This window comes from Typopeltis vanoorti, chromosome 4 (genome assembly GCF_054136105.1).
Source record: "Typopeltis vanoorti isolate ZY-2024b chromosome 4, IOZ_Tvanoo_1.0, whole genome shotgun sequence".
NCBI classification, from domain to species: Eukaryota; Metazoa; Arthropoda; class Arachnida; order Uropygi; family Thelyphonidae; genus Typopeltis; species Typopeltis vanoorti.
This window is the reverse complement of record NC_143552.1, coordinates 84,022,821-84,044,602: the sequence shown is the minus strand read 5'-3', so window position 1 is coordinate 84,044,602 and position 21,782 is coordinate 84,022,821. Positions and strand designations below refer to the sequence as shown.

Sequence of the window (21,782 nt, the reverse complement as noted above, 5' to 3'; positions counted from 1 at the left end):
AGTTTTGAAGTTATGATAATATCTGTTGTGTGTAATTAATTTCTTTTTCTAGTCTTTTTTTATGCAAGTCTTGTACTCCTGATGATGTAAGTCCAACAACTTACTAAACTTGATTGGTTATATTGTTTATTTTAATAAACCTGTTTTATGTTTAGAAACATGTAGTCTCACTATCAGAAACTACATGAAGATTTGCTAAACCACAGAAATATCCATGTTCATTTAATACTAAAATTTACCATGCTACCCTAATTTATTTATTTATTCATATGGAGTTTCCTCCCTTTTTCTCCCCCATCCCTATTGGGACGAGTTGAGCCCCCTCGTGGGGGGTTAAGTATTTATGGCTGTAAATCCGTGTGTTCACGGGGCCGGTTTGCCTGCTTGTGGGATGAAAAACCCCAGATAAACTGGGAAAAAATCCTACTGCCCAAGACCAGTTAACTTGGCTATGGCTGAGGAAGATCCTCAAATTCCTCACATCTTCGACGGGAATTGAACCTGGGACACTCCTTCCCCAGTCATATGGTTACGAAGCACACAGCCACTAGGCTAACCGCGCAGACACTGCTCTAATGAATCGCTGATATTGCAGTATTGAGAATATACTGCACATGCTATGAAATGTGGATAAAAATTTTATGGTATTGGATAATTGTTCATGTCATTAATTTCACCTCTACTTATACAGATTAACAGAAGAAAATTAAAATGTGTTCTGAAATATAATATTTATGTAATGTTAATGGTTCAAGAGCTATATTAGTGATTAATCAGCATGAAAGCTTATTTCATTACTGTCATTTAATTTCATTATATTTAAAAGAGTGATAAAGGAAAAGTTGGTCCTTGTTGGGGATCTAAATAGCAGAGTAGGAAATGATTGTAAGACATAAAAATATTTTGGGAAAATTTGGAGAAAAGAGCAAAGCTAATAATAATGGCAAATACCTGTTGGATTTCTGCTCAGGACATGGACTGGTTATTACTAACACCATGTTCCAACATAAAAATGTGCACAAATTCACATGGAGAGAAGAGGCAAGGAATAAGAAAAGTCTCATTGACTATGTTATTGTTGATAGTGATGTTTTCTCCCTGGTGCAGGACACCAGAGTGTACAGAGGATTTTTGAAATTAGAAGTGATCACTATTTAAGTCTTGAGCAGGATAAAATCGAATTTCATATTGAAAAAAATAACATGTAAGAAAGTTTTAAAGCGAATAAAAGTTGAGCAGCTCTCAGATGTTAACGGTAGACTAAAATACACAAAGATTATTGAAGAAAAAAATGAGAGTTTGAGAACAGGAATCAAACCTTGAAGAAAACCCTGATTGATTCAGGCCAGAGAGGCATGAGGTGAGGTTGTCTGCAAGGATAGAAAAATCAGAACTCCATGGTGGACACAGGAAGTAAAAGAAGCAGTGAAGGAAAAGAAGAAAGAATATCAAAAATACCTGGCAAATAAGTCAGCTTGTGCTTTGTGCTCTTAGAGAATACAGAGACAAATGTAAGAAAGCTAAACACTGTGTAAAACTAGCTAAACAAAATTCATGGGAGAACTTTGGCAAGAACATAGAAAATAAATATCAAGAAGTGGCAAAATATTCTGGAGGTTGTTGAAGAAGCTCAGAAATGGAGGAAAGAGTGCTGTAAAAGGAATTAGAGATGATAAAGGTGACATGAAAACAGGAGAAAAAGATATCCTTGAAGTATGGAGTAATTACTTCGAAAAATTGCTAAATGAAACAAGCAGTGATAGTACAGTGGTAAAAAACACTCAACAGGCATACAGTCAGGAATACATATCCACACTTGAAGTAGAAAAAGCCATGAAAGGCTTGAAATGTGGAAAGGCAGCAGGAGTAGATGATATTTGACCAGAAATGCTTAAGTATGTGGTATAAAAGTCTTACAGTGGCTGCACTGCATAGTTCAGAAAGTGTGGACAGAGGGCCGAATTCCCGATGATTGGAGTAGAGCTCTCATAGTACCCATATATAAAAAGGGAAATAAAACTGAACGTGAGAATTACAGAGGTATTTCCCTACTGAGTGTTCCTGGTAAAATTTATGCTAGTATACTTGAGAAACGTTGAGAAGAATTGTCGAAGAAAAGCTTGGTGAAGAACAAGCTGGATTCAGGCCAAATAGAGGCTGTCAGGATCAGATCTTCACTTTACAACAAATAGTGGAGAAACCATTGGAATATAACAAAGATCTGTATTTAAGTTTTGTCGATCTGGAAAAGGCATATGACAAGGTGCCAAGAGAGAAGCCATTCAATACGCTACAGTTATATGGTGTCAATGGGGCATTTTATCATGCCATACTTAGTCTTTATTTGAATTGTAAATCAGCAGTTAGGACTGAAGGAAGTACAGGAAGATGGTTTAATGGTAAATCTGGTGTGAGATAATGTACATCCTTGTCTCACACCAGATTTACCATATCTCCTCTGTTATTCATTATCTATATGGATCATATTATGAAGGAAAGTGGTATAAACCTGATATCAAAATTGGAGATGTTAATGTCAGCTCTTTGCTTTATGCAGATGATGTTATACTTCTAAATAAATCTGCTACAAGTCTGCAAGATTCCCTGACTAAATTGAATAACTGTTATAATAGATATGGTATGAAGGTCAGCAATAAAAAGGCAAAAACAATGAAAATAGGCAGAATCATTGAAAATGTCAACTGCGTTGTGAACGGAGAACCTGTGGAACAAGTAAAACATTTCAGCTACTTTTCAGCTACACGATTTTTAGTGAAGATGGTAAATTAAATATGGAAATAGACAACAGAATCAACAAAGCTGGTATGGTAGGAAGTCAACTGAATAAATTCATATGGAATAAAAGAGAAATTAGTCAGAGCACTACATTAGCTATATACAAGACAGTGTTCAAACCAGTTTTAACTTATGGATCTGAGAGCTGGATCAGAAGTAAAACACTTGACCAGAGACTAGAGACCGCAGATATGAGAGTCCTGAGAAAGATTAGAGGCATGAACAGATGGCATCAATGGCTATATCATATAAAAAACGAGGATGTTAGGAAAGAACTTGACATTGTCAGCATCCAGGAATGCGTTAGCAGAGCTAATCTCAGGTGGTATGGTCACTTAAACAGAATGAGCGAAGAAAGATTAGCAAAACAAGTGTTCTCTGCCAAGTTGGCAGGAAAACGACCCAGAGGAAGACCAAGATATAGATGGATTGATACGGTACAAAGTGCCTTAGACGATAGAAATATAAGATCTGATAATGCTGGGGTCTTGACAAGTAACAGACTGATTTGGAGAAAAATTGTAGATAGGAAGTTAGTAATGATATAAATTTTTCATGTAGTACTATCATATCCTGTACTCCCCTTGAGGGTACATGGCAGGAATTTGATAATGACTAAATATGACAAAGAAATGCCTGAGCAAAAAAAAAAAAGTGCATAAAAGTCCATTTTTTTTAATATGTGGATAGCATTCATATCTATTTTCATTAATTGCTTTAAGTACAGTCATTACTCAAAATTTAAAACATCATAGTTATTAACAGTCCAAGACACAAAGCAGCAAACTCATGGCTATTGGATGCACACAATAATTCTCAGTTTAAGCACAAAGAGAAACCAATGCTATCTATCTAAAAATATATGCATTTATAATGACAAATATGAAGAGAGGTTACAAAAAATGCAGGCAGGCTACAACTGAAGGACTCTTTTTAGAAGACTTAACTATCATTTATAAATTTGTTTAGAAACTTTATAAATGACAGTTAGATAGTCTAGGTTTTAGAAAGCCTAGCTTGAAAGTTTGCTTTAATAATGCTTTATTTTTATTTGTAAAAACAGGCACACAACCAATAATTAACAGAAAGAAGTTATTTGGTTGTATATTGGCTGTATATTGGAAAATACAAAATATTTTAAAAATATAAAACAAATAAAACTTTCAGTTCTGTTTTTTACCTTATCTTTGTCATAACAGGGAATATCAGGATAAGTATAAATGTTCACATCTTCTGGTGCAAGAATAGCCGCATGAGCAGAAGTACTTTTCCCATCTACTTCTCGTGGATGTTTAATAATATCAACTGAAAGTGGCAGCTAAAACAAAGAGAGGAATGTTTATGGACAGTAGTAATGTTTATTATTCATTAAGCAACATAAAACTACTTGTTTTTCACTACTTGTTATTTTCATATTGCTTGTATGCTTATGAACATTCATGTTTATTCCCAAAAAAACATTTGTGAATAAGCATGCATATATTCTTCTATTCTGCACTGCAATGCAGAGGTCTGCTCCGATATATAAACAATTTCTGACACTCCTTAACTACTTTACATAACTGAAAATGACAAGGATGAATCAAAAAGCTTTTCACATCATTATATAAACAGTGTTATGGGTATTTCAATGTATACAAATGAAATGTGAATGTTTAGTGTATCCTTCATAAATGTTTCTGGACTAGAAATAATGAATTGCTATTATGTCATTTAGAACATGGTACCTCCCTTGTCTATATTCAAGAGAACAACTAAGCAGTGTGATTTCTGTGGTCCAAGAATGCTACCAAGTAGCATTTATTAATACACAGCTTCTCATATAAGGAGGGTGATGAAAGATTTCCTCCTCCCAGTGTTCTTGAACCAAATTTGGTGCTGATTACCATAAAGCAGAAGCACTTTAGATGCAACATATCTGAATTTTATGTAAAGTATTAATCCTAGTAATTTCTTTATAAAATTAACTAGCATGAGTTCTCTGCTGTTCCAAAAGCACATCAACATCACATACAGTTTGAAATTCATGTATGATCAGACTTCTTTGTGAGTCACTAACATCGGTCCATCCATGTTTGAACCTGCTTGCACAACCAATCTATTGTCTGGTAACAAACATTTCATTCCTAATCACCTGCTGATAAATACATTTAGAATGACATTTATTACATCAAGAATTTTATTAGGATCATTAATTTTTTCTGGAACCATAAAAATCACACAATGCTTTCTCGTTCCTCTGGTGTGAACATGGTTAAGAGAGGGAATAATGTAACAGCATAATGAAAAAATTATGAAATATAAGGATTAATCTGTCATTCATATAGTTTAAAATGTTCAAAACACTGCATGACATCGAATAAGTTATGCACAGGCAAAGACTTAAATTTAATCTTTTGATAGGAAAGGTTATGATCAGTAAACTGTAATAAAACTATAACATGGTCTTGAAGGAATGGTCAAATATAATGTGAGAATTTGCTCACAGAAGGATTTAATGTTCTCTGAAAAATTCATGAAGGATCATAAAAATACACCAAATAAAAGCAGCTGTCACTTTGTAGTTCAGTCAGTTTTGATGAAACCCTCTGTTTAGAACGACCCGGGTTTGATAGAATGCTAAGAATCTTTATCAAGGCTATTCAACTGATGATGAATTAGCTAATCCCATATGGAGGTGATGAACTTTTCCCTCCTGTAAACTTGACTTTTTCATCCAACAACAACCAGGCAATCTGGTCAAGAGAGCACATACAGTTTACACACAAAATTATATATTTAGGCATAAGACTAAACCAAATTATCCTAAAATTATGGTTACAACGCTTATCTGGGTAGGCTGTGGCCTAGAAGGACTAAGTACTACCATGGATGATGATGATGATGATTATCATTATTATTATTATTAGTGTTATTAAAAGCAGTTATCAGTAAAATAACTAGTTATAATATATAGAAGATTATTCAGTTGTCTAATCTATGTTTTGGTTGCGTTCTGATTTCTTCACAAGTAGATGTATCTACTTAAGAAATAAATGTGATCTGTATCCTGTATAACAGTGAAGAAATGAAGAACCTAAGCATTCATTTTGGTAGGGCTCATTTGTATGGTCTTCCACAAAAGCGGTTATCAGCCTTGTGAGACCCATTATGAACTTATGACACTCCTACATACAGACTGGCTAAATTCCTTTCACAACTATCAAGTGCACATATCACTCTACACATTTCTAAAAAAATATTAAAAAAAAAAAATCAAGGATATTTCAATACAAAGTTCTGATATTTGCCAGCTATGACATTTCTCTGTTCATTAACATCTCCTTGGCTGATGTTATTTGCTTTCTATATAATGATTTCCCTCCAGATGTTGTGAAGATATTTGAAGATGTTATAAGATTATTGGGCTACAGCCATGGGAAGCCCTCTATCCCTACATGGGGCTAATAATTATTTAAACCATCTAGAAGATACTTTGTTTTCAAAGATTCATCCTTGCCCTCCTTCTGGGTTCACTATATTATTAAGAGATACCTCTAGGAAGTTAGGGACTCATCGAGGCCATATCCTACACGCACCAGCTATCATACTTGTTCTTGAATTCATTCACATTGCTTGGCACACACAACATCCAATGGCAGTCCATTCTAATCATGCACCACTCTACAAAAGAAAAATCTAGATCTCACTCCCTTCTTAGCAGCATTCATTCTCAGCTTCTGAGGATGCCCTCTTGTCATTTCCCCACCCACCACCATTAAATAAAAAAAATTCCATCAACGGAAACTCTGTATGACCCTTACAGAGGTTTGTAAGTCTCAATCATATCACTCCTCTTTCCCCTGTTTGCTAGTGTATGCAGTGTACAAATTCTCAGTCTGTCTTCATAATCAGTATTCCACAATCCTAATCATATATAAAACACATTCCTTTGCACTCTCTCCACTGTATAAGAATCACAATGGAAACCAGGAGACCAGACCTGCATACAATAGTCCAAGTGAGGTCTTATCAAGGCCTTGTAAACAGGCAAAATGACATCCTTATCTTTACATGTCCAAGTTTGTTTCAGCATTGCAATTATCTTTTGAGTTATATTTGCAATCTTTGCTGCATGGCCCCTGAACTTCAATTTCCTATCCACTAATATTTCCAAGATTCCCAGCCTGATCAATTTCTTCTAGCATAATCCAACCAATATAATACAACATTAAATATCTAATCATACCAAAGTGCATGAATTTACGTTTACTGACATTCAACTGCCATCCATTTTCCCCATCCCCACAATTCCAGGCTATTCAAATCATTCTGTAAGTATTGTACATCATCTGCATTCTTGATTATCCTACATATCTTTGCATCATCAGCAAATAGCATTAAGTCAAATACTTCCCAATGTCATTAATGTACAGATTGAATAACAGTGGATCAAGGAGTGATCTTTGTAATACACCACTCGTTACCTTGAATTCTGCAGACTCACATCCCCCATATACCCCTTTGTGATATCTGTCGGTCAGCCATCCTCTTATCCACGGTAATATTTTATACTGCACACCCATATTCTCCAATTTATGCACCAGTCTTCCATGCTGTATTCTGCCAATAGCCTTAGCAAAATCCAAAAGTATCATAATGTATCCATTTCCCTTGTCTAACTTAACAGTAACATTATTGTAAAATGTGAGCAAGTTGCTCAAATATGACCTTCCCTTAGGAAACCCATGCAGTTCATTGCGAAGTAAAGATATTCTGTGTCAACCCATTTCTGAATGCGAGCCCTGACCAACTTTTCCAAAATCTTCACCACCACTCCCGAGATACTGATTGGTCAATAGTTGGATACATCGGTCTTTACACCACCCTTGTGCAATGGGATTACCATACATTCTTTCCACTCCTGCTGAATCTTCCCTGTTCTGAGACTCAAAATATATAGCCTGGTTAAAGGAATATCCAGTTCAGCTGAACACTCCTTTAGCACCCATGCTGATATCCCATCAGCCCCTATTACTGAATTCTTATTCAGTTTGTGCAACAGCTCTAATACCTCCTCCTCATACACCTGTGTTTCTTCATCATCTATATCACATATAGATAATATATTTACATTTGGCCTCATTCTGAAAATGAACTAACCGCTCTCCTACATCAACATATTCAAGTTCACAATGGAAAAGAAGAGTTTGAGAGTTTACCCTTCTTGGGCATCCTACTTACCCACACAGCCTATGGCACTTTGTCAACCAGTGTATGAGGGTGTGCTGAAAAGTTGTGATAATCACCATGAAGGAACTAAGGTAGCGCCATGTAACTTACACATTATTCTACATATTCCCCACGAAGTGTTATACGCTTGTTACAAAGTTGCTTGTAACATCATTTGCAATCCTCTGAGAAAAAATTCTAGCCCTTGTTGCACAAACCAGTCCTAGCTGCAGATAATATGGCTTCATTATCTGTGGTAAATTTTGTTCATTTCAAGTGTTTCTTTAAATTTGGAAATAGGTAATAGTCAGATGGGGGCCAGGTATGGCGAATAGGGAGGGTGAGGCAGACGGTGAAAGCCGTCTGCCTCACCCCCCCCCTCAATATTTTGATGATGAAAATTGATGATGATGATTGTTGTACCACCTTACCCCAGTCCTGAAGATACTTTCAGGCGCAAACTTTGTTTGCTCACACTTGGATAAAGGATTAAACTAATTTTGTTATACCCCCCTCAATAGGGGAGGAGGGGGGAGGACTGTCATCACTGATATGATGCACAGCACCACACATGCAAAAGGATGACTGTAAAATTCCCCACAGATGTAATAAATGGGCACAGCAGCCTTGTCCGGTCCTAAATCTGTTTAGCTGGATTCAGAGGTGTTGAGGTAAATTAAATCCTGGAGGTTTGATAGTTGGATCTGTGATCGAGAACTTGTTTGTAGTTCATTCCCAGAGTCTTTTGCACAAGTTCTGTGGAACCATCATCTGGTATGTCCACAAGCTAGATAGGAGATAAGAGAGCAAGTTGGAGGAGGGGAGATATCTTGATGTATAGAAAGGTTCAAATTATTTTTGATTTTATTTATTTCTTTAATGGTAGCTTCTTCTTCTCTTCTGAAGCATGGAGGAGTGATGTGGGAAAGAACAAGTAACCATGAGAGAGGAGTCGATCATCTTGAGGTACCAGAAATGGTTCACATTGTTATGTTTATTTGTGTGTCCAACAGAGTCGTATGGTAACATCAACATCAACTCCAAACTGGCAAACAATACTCTGCCACAGGGATTGATTGATAGACTGATTTGTGGTTTTATGGTGCAAGGACAGCAGAGGTCATACTGTGCACACACAATTATGTTTAATTGTGTGTCCACGAGAGTTGTATGATAACTTCTAACTAGCAAACAATACTCTGCCACAGGGAATGATTAATTGATTGACTGATTTGTGGTTTTTATGGTGCAAGGACAGCAGAGGTCATAGTGTGCCATGACACAAGTCACAGCATTACACAGGATATTAATAAATAAATAAATAGTTATAAAGAGATAAATCAGTGAATGTAATATGTAATGCAATGTAATATATATATAACATATATAAGTGTATGTAATATAATAAATCAGTGTATGTATGTATGTATGTATAAAATGTATATCACACACAAAATGTATGTTAATTATCTGAATATTAGAGACAGGACTGCTGTTCTAATGGTCGAGGCATTACAACCTCAAGTTATGCCTGTGAATGCTGTTGTTCTTAGAAGATATCTTTAACTTAGATTTTTCCAAATGTTTTTGTGATGTTAGGCTATGGTCAAGTGTGACATCAAGATAGCAAAGGTTGCTTTCATGAAATAAAGTCCTTTTGCAGAAGTTTATTTTGTTTTCTGTAATCCTCATTGTTATTTAGGTGAAAAGCTGAAACAGTTTTGCTGAGGCCAGGAGGTAGCCCCAGCTTTGAAATTAGTTTTGCAGTGATCTCAGATCTTAGCTCAGCATTTCCTCAAGGCTTTGGAATGTACTGTCTTGGGTGGTGATTGCTATGTCATCAGCATAGATAAACTTTCGACTAGTTGTCAGAAGGATGTTGCTTGTGTACAGGTCGAAGAAAGTTAAAGCAGGGTGGGGGGGGATCCTTCTGGCAATCCATCCTGCAGGATAAATCTTCTGCTTTTTTTTTGTGAATTCAGATGAACATTTATTTTCCTATTAAAGAGCATTCCTTCTAGTAATTTTTGAGTTTTTTGGCAACTGATTAGTTTGGCTATTTTATACAGTAAACTTTTCTTCTGTATGGTGTCATAAGCCGATGCTAGATTGTGTGGGTTGTAAGAGCAAGAACTTTGTTGCAGCAGCTTCGACCAAATCTAAACCTAACCTGTTTAATGGGTTAGATGCCTTCTATCTTCGTAGAAATCCTAGAAAGGATAATTCTTTCAGAGTTTGTAAGAAGTAAGCAATGCTTAGGTTGGTAGTTGTTGGGGTAATCAGCTGACTTATTGGGATTTGGCAATGCTATTATTTTTGATTTTTGCCAAACATTTGGGAGTTGTTCATCATTTATTATTGAGAACAAGAAATTAGACAGGCAGGATTTTTCTCTCAGGTCAGAAGTCTGGAAGAATAACATCAATGCCAGGAGCTTTACTTGTTTTAGTTAATTTGAGGGCTGCATCAATTTCATTTAGAGCTATTGGAGTGGAGGTTGTTGTAGATGTAGGACATGATAAGAAAACACGTACTGCCTCCTTTTCTCCACAGCCAGCAGGCACTCTCTAATTACTGTAGGACTAATAACCCACGTAATGAACAGCTTCCAAATATCCAGATAGAATTGCAGGAAAAACTGACCAAAATTTACTGAATTGAATACATCAACATTATGTTGGAGGTTTAATGGATTTTTTACAACACTCAGAAAGAATTAAATTAGAATTTAATACTCCTATATTTCGCCCTAGTCACTAGGACATCTACAGGGATTACAAAAACAATTAATGTAACATGCACACAAAAACTTACAATACTAAGCCCAACCACGTGGGTGACACTAAAGTCCTATCTAGGTGGAGCGCCCTCTATGGGCGGTAGTAGGTGGCCTGGAATGTAAGGTGGGACCTCTGGTAATGAGTGTTTCCCAAATCTTCGGAAGCTTAATGCAACCGTATTTGTTAAGATTTGGTTGGTTTCTGAGAGCTGCTGCTGCTTCTAAGAATAGTCTCTCTTTCTTGAATTTGCTGTGGTGGAGCATGGTGGTTTTCTTCCATGATACTCTGTGGGTGGTGTCCAAAACATGGTCAGCCAAGCCTGAATGGCCATAGTTGTGTTTAACGATGTACGACTTGTGTTCCTCCAGGCGGATGGATGCTGATCTGCCTGTCTGTCCAAAGTACGCAAGCTTACAGGAACAGGGTACTTTGTAAACTCCAGGCAGAGAGAGAGGGGGGAGCTGATCTTTCGTAGAACGGATAAGGGTAGCAAGTTTGCGGTAGGGCTTATATGCTGTGTGTAGGTTATACTTTTTTAGTATCTTGGCTATTTTTTCCGAAGTGCCTCGGATGTGGGGTATGGTGATGGCATTTTTAAATTCTTGTTGACGAGAGGGACGGGAAATGGGGGAGGAATTAATTATTTTTTTGATACTGTGTTCACTGTAGCCATTGGAGAGGAAAGTTCTGTGTATGTGGTTAAGCTCAGTAGTGAGGGCGGTTCCACTGGAACAAAGATTGTGGGCTCTCTTGGTAAGGGTTTTAATGATGCCATATTGTTGTGAGGGGGTGGTGGTGGGAGAGTTTGTGAATGTATCTGCCTGTGTGTGTGGGTTTTCTGTATACAGTGAAGGCAAGTGTATCATTGGGCAGGCGCGTGATTAAGGTGTCTAGGAAGGGTAAACAATTGTTCTTTTCCTTTTCCATAGTAAACTGGATTCTTGGATGTAGGCTATTGAGATGACAGAGGAAGGAGTCTAACGTGTCTGGGCCATGAGGCCAAATGGAGAACACACATCTACATATCTTAGCCAGATAGAAGGTTTGAGTAGGGCTGAGTCTATGACTCGTTTTTCGAAATACATTCACAAACTCTCCCACCACCACCCCTCACAACAATATGGCATCATTAAAACCCTTACCAAGAGAGCCCACAATCTTTGTTCCAGTGGAACTGCCCTCACTACTGAGCTTAACCACATACACAGAACTTTCCTCTCCAATGGCTACAGTGAACACAGTATCAAAAAAATAATTAATTCCTCCCCCATTCCCCGTCCCTCTCGTCAACAAGAATTTAAAAATGCCATCACCATACCCTACATCCGAGGCACTTCGGAAAAAATAGCCAAGATACTAAAAAAGTATAACCCACACACAGCATATAAGCCCTACTGCAAACTTGCTACCCTTATCCATTCTACGAAAGATCAGCTCCCCCCTCTCTCTCTGCCTGGAGTTTACAAAGTACCCTGTTCCTGTAAGCTTGCGTACTTTGGACAGACAGGCAGATCAGCATCCATCCGCCTGGAGGAACACAAGTCGTACATCGTTAAACACAACTATGGCCATTCAGGCTTGGCTGACCATGTTTTGGACACCACCCACAGAGTATCATGGAAGAAAACCACCATGCTCCACCACAGCAAATTCAAGAAAGAGAGACTTTTCTTAGAAGCAGCAGCAGCTCTCAGAAACCAACCAAATCTTAACAAATACGGTTGCATTAAACTTTCGAAGATTTGGGAAACACTCATCACCAGAGGTCCCACCTTACATTCCAGGCCACCTACTACCGCTCATAGAGGGCGCTCCACCTAGATAGGACTTTAGTGTCACCCACGTGGTTGGGCTTAGTATTGTAAGTTTTTGTGTGCATATTACATTAATTGTTTTTGTAATCCCCGTAGATGTCCTAGTGACTAGGACGAAATATAGGAGTATTAAATTCTAATTTAATTCTTTCTGAGTGTTGTAAAAAATCCATTAAACCTCCAACATAATGTCCTCACAGCACTTAAGCCTCTACACATGAATACATCAACATAATTACACCTACAGTTGATAACTTACGGAAGATTCACTAAACTTCTCATAGCAGCTGGCAAGAAACACATCAATAAAATTTAGAAAGATCTATACACCATGCTGGTCAAGTGAAAGTATTAGTATTCTGACAGAGTATGAACAACTGAACCATCCAGGCAATCCTTCTGCCCTCTTAAGGCCCTTGGATGACAGCTGAAGTGCTCACTAGCATGAAGAAATGAACAACCTCAACTTTACCAGATCAAGTCACAAGGTCTGGTCACTGCTCCATCAACTGGGAGGCACCAACACTTCAAAGAGAACTAAAGGAAATGTAAACCTTAACAGTATTGCAAAAATCTTAGCACGAAAAAGCTAAATCCAAAATTCTCACAGATACCAAAAAAGAGAGCCATCGTCTTTATAAAAAAACTATGATAACTCTCTTTGAAAACATTCACAAAGAGGTGCTCACAACATCCACTGATAGCCCACTCCACACATTAAGAGAAGAACCCTGGATCTCATATGTCTCCTAATGACATTGCTATTAGTTCAGGGATAACTCAGAGTTCTCCTCTCACCTCCTGTCATGAGCTGTGAAATCTTATTTGTTTCAATGTAGTAAGATCCCCTTACCAACTGATGTCTCTATATCTTCACTCTTCCAACTATTTGAAGACTGCATTCTCTCAATGTGACTTCATATGCACAATACTATAGGCAGAACATCATCTTGGTTACCCTCTAGAAGGTAACCAAGTTAGTGTTCTCATCAACATTGCAGTTATCTGATGACTTATTGCCTTTAGCAATGCTGTCCCTTAAATCTAATTCTTGTTTATTGACCCCCAAGTTTCTAGCTTCATCGATCATTAGTAGTAATTTTCATTACTATAATAGTTTGTCTACAACATGCTCAGTACAAAGTACATAGCCCTAAAATAAGCAACACTGAACTAACATTTATTGTCAGTTCACACAGTTTTTTTTTTCCCAGAAATGCTTGCAAGGCTTCTATATCAGAAAGTCTCTTATAACACTAAAATATAGAGCCTAAAAGACTTTAATTTGGCAAGACTATGAGAATATTAGACATCTGTTATAATTTTATAGCCAAATGAAAGACATAAGTCTTAAATTTTACCAGAGAATTTATGAGAATCAACCTTTGACAAAGGAGTTGCCTTGGCTTACCCTACTTAAATGTTCAAAGTACACTACGACAGTTTTAAACAGTTGTCAGGCCAGTAAAATCTAATCAATACACTAATAAAAAGACAACTATATGGACTCCTGGGGTGTCCATGTCTTTTAAGTGATGGAAGTAGTGGAAATGGAGGCCTGAAGTGGCTTGAAAAAATTCCATGTTTGGTCTCTAGAGCAGGATTTTCAGGCTATGTATAAAATAAAAAATGCAAAAAATATATATATATAAATTAATAAAAATAAATAAGAAATCCACAGCCCACTCACAGTGCTGATGTACCATACATAGGCTCACAACTTTCATGAGTGGGAATCACATAAAAAAAATATCCTCACCAAGTCTCTTATAACATTTTCTAACTTTCCACCATTACTAATAAATCATATTGCTATCCAGATCAACCCAAATATTAAACAATAATGACCAAGTACAGAACCTTGCAGTACCTTATTGGTCATCCTCTTCTTCTTAATCCCAATGTCTCCCCTTTGACACACTGAATTGGCAACCGTTATTCTTTGTCCAAAGAAAGTTAAATCATCCTACAGCACTCCATAAACCAGTAACCATTTATTTATTAAATCCTGTTGAATTGTGTGATTGAAAATCACATAATTCAACAGGATTTTACATAATCTTTTACATCATAGATGCAATTTGGAATGCCAAACAACCATTCAAAATTGCACAGTCAACCAAGACTATCAATCCTCAGTCACCAATGCCAAAAGCTCCTCACTCCTATTTCAAATACTTCTGGCATTAGTGTACATAAACTGCAATACCCCCCTCTTTATCCCACAATCTCCCTTACACCTTGTACTAATAGTCCACTAAAATTAAGAACCAGGAGTGCTATATTCAGCATCACATGATTACTCTCCCATTTATTAAGTTCTACGTTGTCTTGACCAACACTCACCTGCATTCCCCTTAAACATTCTAATTTCCCTGAGCCTGCACTTCTTAACTCTCATGGAACAATACTTTCTCAAGACTCCTGATCATTCAAATGTAAGTCATCTACCATATACAAATCCTTCCTTCCATCATACTCACTCCATACATTTATAAACTCCACACCATTCCTTCTGCACACTGACTCATTTGAAACCTTCAAAATCATGATTTCTGACTGAAAATCATATAATTCAGTAGCCTTTCCACATTTCATGTTTCTAATTAGTTTTTTTTTTTTTTTATACCTCTAGTACTCAAAGATGTGCATAATTGGTTTTCTTCTGGATACTTTCTAACTTTTTTTTATCAATAATTATTTAATTTAATAATCTGCCACAAGTATATCTTCTCTCAAAATGTTGGAGGGTTTACAGCATTCATTATAAAAGACTTACAGATTAACTACTACATGCAGGTTTAATACATAAGTCTTATGCAATGTCAGGAAATAGTGGACTGCTTAAAAACCAATGCTAGATACCTGACAGGAGACCATATATCCAATAAAGAATGTGGAGAAATGAAAGGACTTTTGACTAATGTCCAATCCTCACGTTCATTTACATTTTTGTTTAGCAGAAGAAACACATGTCTGAGGATAATTAAGCCAATATTTTGCCTTAGTCACTACAAAATATCAAATGAACAAAGCAGACAATTTGGAATAGGCAATCATATGCTTCTTTCATTAAACTAAACTGAACTCGTATTTGATTTCAGTTTAATGAAATCAAGCACACACTATAACTGAAGTAATGTCTATATGCTGAAATAAAACATTTTACATAAATATTGCTTCTTAATTTTATTATGATTTCATTAAACTGAGACCGGAAGTATCCTACCTTAAGTTGCGGAATACTATTTTTTATTCCATTCATTGGGATATAGCAAGTATAACAATAGTAACGCCGAGATTTTTTACAACGAGGGCACACACTTCTGTCTACAAGGTCATTCAAAAAATCTGATGAATCAATTTTAAAATAAGACATAGGATCACAAACATCACTGAAGAGACAACTAGATTCAATATGATGTCTAACAGTTGAAGTTTCCAATGAACATAAATTTGCCATGTGTCTGAAATGAAAAATAAAATCCAATATTACTGTAATAATATTTTAAAAACAATTAATCTACTTTTTTATTTATGTTATAAAGCATGTTTATTCTGCAGCAAAGCCTCGGTAAATGTGCTGAGTATTGAGCAAGCATATCGAAACATCATAATCACAGTGCATAAAATCATTTATTTCAAGATACAGTGTATTTAACTGATTAATCCTTAAAAATTAGTCAATTTTAGAAATACTGAATTAATATTAGAAATACTGAATTTTGAAACCTAGGTATGTACCATTATTCATAATGTTTCTCATTATGAAAGAATGGTTCCATTCACGAAGGGCTAAACAAATATTTCGATGATGAGTCTTGAGGACTCCCTGGAGTCGCCTGTAATAATAGTAATATTTCAAAACATCCTTGGCACTTTTACATGAGTGTATACAACATGTTAGATTTGAATTAAGCAAAGTAGATATGAAATGCTATCAAATATGCGAAGACATCTCCAAAAATATAGACCACAACCTATGGTCACTTTTAGACAAAATGATAAATAATAGTTTTCGCAAGGCCTTTTCTATCAGCAAAAAAAGCCAAATTGAAAAATTCAATGCTCTTTATGAAAACAGTTATAAGTCAAGACCTAATTTGCCAGATAACACAGTAATTTTCAATTTCTCCAACCACGTTTTAACAAAACCAGAAGTTAGTATACTAAAGAAAGGGTTCAATTTTGCTATTGCCCCAGACCAAATTCCTAAAGTGGACATCATATGTAACATAGAAAAGGCAGTTTTATCATTACCGAAACCCACAGCAAATGATCTCAGACTGGAAGGAGCCATCATTCTCTCATTTTCAAGAGCTCCAAACCCAAATATCACACCTTTAGAAAAAAGCGATATGTTTAGTTTGAAGAAAAATAGAGAAAATATTATCTTAAAAGCAGATAAAGGAATCTCTACAGTTGTCTTAAACACCAGAAATTACAAGAGAAAGATCACAGACTTGCTCTGACACATCTACCTATCGTGTTTTAGATTCAGACCCCACAAGAAAAAAATGAAGCAAACAACTTGTTATGTAATATGGACAGCTGGCCAACAGACTTAAAACGAAGATTAAAGTCATTATTACATCCACTAATGCAGCAACTATATGGCTCTCCCAAAGTGCATAAAAATGGAATATCGCTGCGCCCTATAGTGGATGGAATTAATTCTCCTACATACTTATTATCGAAACACCTCGCAAGTCTCCTTAAGGCACACATCCGTAATTCGGATACCTAATACATAAAAAATTCACAACATTTTGTTGATAAATTGAAGAACATCTCATCTCCGAAACAGGCATTCTTGCAAGCCTGGATGTAATATTTTTATTTACTAATGTTCCAGTAGAAGTAATCAGCATTATGAGAAACCTCTTCCCTCAAGATAATACTACTCTTTTCCATCATTGCCTAAAATCTAATTTTTTCTTATGGAATGGAATGATTTATGAACAATTAACAGGCCTCGCAATGGGCAGCCCTCTTTACCCCCCCCCTTGTGCAGATCTCTTTATGAAGAAACTGGAAAATGACATTTTGTCTCAATTAGACCCTAAACCCACAGTGTGACATTTTTATTGTATCGAAAAACACAGAAAAAGATCTTTTTGATTTTCTTACCAAGATCAACTCCTTCCATCACAAAATAAAGTTCACTTTAGGACTTGAGAAGGACAAACAGTTACCATTCCTGGATACTTTAATTAAGAAACAAATGGATGGACATATCAGCCTTGCAGTCTATCGCAAACTAACCAACATAGGTCGATACCTGCACTTCACATCTTCGCACCACATTTCTCAAAAACTAAGCATCGTATTTTTTTAGCATAAACATATGCTAAAAATAGGGCCTCTCGCATCACTACAGAAGATAAAGATCTCAAAGATGAACTATCCCACATATCGTAAACCTTGATAGACAATGGTTAGTGGGCAGATGTTCTAAAAGAATACAGAGAAAAATGCAAGACAGCTAAGCTACATGTAAAGAAGCTAAACAAAATTATTGGGAAGACTTTGGGAACAACACAGATGATAAATATCAAGAAGGTAGCAAAATGTTTTGGAGATTATTGAAAAAGCTTTAGAAATACAAGAAAGAATACTATAAAAGCAATCACAGATGATGTGATATGAAAAATATATTCTAGATGTCTGGAGTAATTACTTTGAAGGATTGCTAAATGAAACAAGCAGTGACAGCAAGGTGATAGGAAACATTCAAGAAGAATGCAATCAAGAGTATATATCAGTACTTGAAGAATGTGAACTGTGTGAAAAGGCAGCTAGAGGATGATATTAGACCAAAAATGCTTAAGCGTGATATTATGAAAATTTTATAGTGGATACACTACATACTACAGGTCAAATTTCAGATTACTGGAGTATAACTCTCAGAGTATCCATCTATAAAAAGGGATATAAAACTAAATATGACAGTTGCAGAAGAATATCCTAAGTGCTCACATCATTCTGACCACTTAGCTAAATCTCTCTATGTTGGGATGCATTTCCTCAATCAATTAAACTGTTTTAGTAACAGCAGTGCCTCTGCTAATTTTTTTTCACTTCATTTTTCACTGTAAACATTTTTTTTGGGGGGGGGGGGGTTGGCTTCTTGTCATTCTGTTTTTGTCTTTTTTCTACTGCAACGTTTTCTGCTTCTACATTTACAGTACAAGGTCTTCATTTAAGAGCTCTTCTTCCACATTCCATTAACTATTCTAACTTTTCATTTTCAACATCCAACTCTTTTAGCAATGCTATTGTGCCACCAATTTCTTGTAATGCTTTGATTTTGTCAAACCCTGTGAATGTATGACTATGTATTTTCAGCAGCTTCTTCCAAACACCATTCATACAGGAAGTTTATTTTGCACTTGGTTAGACTATAATAAACTTAGTTTAATTCTTTATCCAAGTATAAGCAAACAAAGTTTGTGCCTGAAAATATCTTCAGGATTGAGGTAAGGTGGTACATCCCTTGGCAACTTGCAGCAAAGGTGGATCAAGCTCTCATCACTCCTTGTCTCAGTATCTCCCATAATGCAAAGCACATATCCTTGTGGATATATATACTACCATGCATTAAGGGAAGGGCCACTACCCAGACTGGTTTCGACCTTTATTGAGGTCTCGTCAGTGGGAGGCAGACCCAGAGTGGTGATACTAAGCCAGAAGCAATAGAAAGGTCATATTTACCTATACGAGTTAAGAACCGGTGTACTATCTTATTATTAAATTACTCTGGATTTAGAGAAAGATGTTGGAAGTTTATTTTGCACTTGGTTAGACTATAATAAATTTAGTTTAATCCTTTATCCAAGTGTAAGCAAACAAAGTTTGCACCTGAAAATATCTTCAGGACTGAGGTAAGGTGGTACATCCCTTGGCAACTTGTAGCAAAGGTGGATCAAGCTCTCATCACTCCTTGTCTTTGTATCTCCCATAATGCAAAGCACATCTCCTTGCGGACACCATAGGTAAATATGACCTCTCTATTGCTTCTGGCTTAGTATCACCACTCTGAGTCTGCCTCCCAAAACAAATATATGATATTGATTTTCCAAAAGATGAAAAAAAAAACAGATCATTTTCAGCAGATTATTACTATAAGCGATTAAGTAATAACGAAAAGATACACAGAAATTGGTTGTTGTATTCTAAATGCAAAAATTCAGTATATTGTTTTCCTTGTAAACTTTTTAACAATAAAATTAACGTGTTCAATGATGCAATTGGTTATTACGATTGGCAACATTTATCGAGAACATTAGAACGCCATGAAAAAAGTGAAGCACATATCAAATGTTACAAGTCATGGATCGATTTAAAAAAGTCATTTATAAATAATAATACAATAGATGCAGTAAATGAACAATTAATAAAACTAGAAAAAAATCGTTGGAAATCGGTAATAGAAAGGATTATTTATACAGTTCAATTTTTAACTGGACAAAATTTAGCTTTCAGAGGTAAGAGTAATAAACTTTTTGAAAATAGCAACGATAATTTTTTTTAATCAATAGAAACTGTAGCAAAATTCGATAATGTAATGCCAGATCATATAAGTTGAATACAAACCGATAAGAACAAAATGCCACATTATTTAGGCGAAAAAATGGAAAATGAAATAATTTCAATAATAGGAGAAAAAATAAAATCTAATATTGTTAAAATGCTAAAATTAAATATTACGCTATCATTTTTAGACACCACTCCAGACGCATCTCATGAAAATTAAGTATTGTTGTAAGATTTGTTTCCCTCGATAATGACAACAAGAAAATAGAAATCAGAGAACACTTTTTAGGATTTTATTCAATTACTAACTCAACATGTGAAGTTTTAACAAATTTTGTTGTAGATTTTTTGCAATCAGAAAATATAAATCTTTACGATTTATGCTCAAGCATATGATAATGATAACGGGGCAAACATGAAGGGCAAAAATCAGGGTCTCCAAAAGAGAATATTAGATAAAAACCCGAGAGCGCTTTACGTACCATGTGCTGCTCATATGCTTAATCTAGTTGTAAATGATGCTGCAAGTGTTCTGCGTGAAATAGCAAATTTTTTTCATTAATTCAGGAAATATATAATTTTTTTTCTAAATCAGCCTATCGTTGGAAAATTTTAAGAGGAATGCCCAAGTTTTACTGTTAAAAAAGTTTGTGATACGAGATGGTCAAGATGCTGTAAGAGCTTTAAGGCACAATTTAGAAAAAATATATGATGCTTTATGCATTTTATATCAAGATAAATCAAGAGATAGTGACACAAGGAACAAACTTGAATCATTATGATTAAAAATTAAACCTTTCAAATTCATATGTTCTCTTGTTATATGCACCAAATCTTATTGAAAATTAATGTCATAAATAATTTGATGCAAAATCTGGACATAATTATGTCTACAATAATGACAATGTTGATAGACCTAAAAAATTATTTAAAGGATTGTAAAACAGATGAGACATTCAAAAATATGTTAGGGGAAGCAACCGAAATTACAAATACAGTGGATTGTGATCCAATTTTTCCATGTATGCCAATAGTCAGACCTCTGAAAACAAAAAGATCATTCTCGTATGAAAGTGAAGATGAAGTTATTGAATTGCAAGAACAAAATTTCAAAGTCAATTTTTATTTAGTTATAATTGATATAGCTATTTCAAAACTTGATGAAAGATCTACATTACTGAAAGAACATAATGATGTTTTTTAATTTTTAAATGACATTTATTTATTAAAACCAATGGAGAAAAAAGAAAAATTAAAATATTATAAAGATTTGGAGATAAAATTGACAGATGGTAAAGATTCTGATATAAACTCCTTGGAATCATGTGAGGAAATAGAAAATATTTTAATCTATCTTAATCCGAATATGAACGCATTTCCGGTACTTGAGTATATATTTTCGAATGATCTTCTTAGTGTTTTCCCCAATTTGTCAATAACACTAAGAATTTATTTAACAATACCTGTGACTGTTGTAATTGGCGAAAGATCCTTTTCAAAGCTGAAAATTATAAAAAAAATCATCTCCGCAGTACAATGATACAGGATAGACTCAACAATTTAAGTCGTATTAGCATAGAACATCAAATTGCTACTAATTTAGATATGGAGAATATAATAAATGATTTTGCTACAAAAAAATCAT

The 21,782-nt window shown here is 35.5% G+C and overlaps 1 protein-coding gene across 3 annotated transcripts in view; it reads right to left on the bottom strand.

Moving 5' to 3' along the window:
- LOC150107462 (tRNA-uridine aminocarboxypropyltransferase 1) overlaps positions 1 to 21,782 on the bottom strand; it is a 90,853-nt gene that overhangs the window by 49,364 nt on the left and 19,707 nt on the right. For all 3 annotated transcript variants that reach the window (XR_016548196.1, XM_090391311.1, XM_090391310.1), the window contains exons 2-3: positions 15,831 to 16,068; positions 3,977 to 4,114 (exon numbers count right to left, since the gene is read on the bottom strand). Coding sequence is in view for 2 of the 3 variants with exons in the window: in XM_090391311.1 (XP_090247437.1) it covers positions 3,977 to 4,114; positions 15,831 to 16,064 (372 nt within the window). In the remaining variant the exon portion in view is untranslated. The remainder of the gene's footprint in view (positions 1 to 3,976; positions 4,115 to 15,830; positions 16,069 to 21,782) is intronic.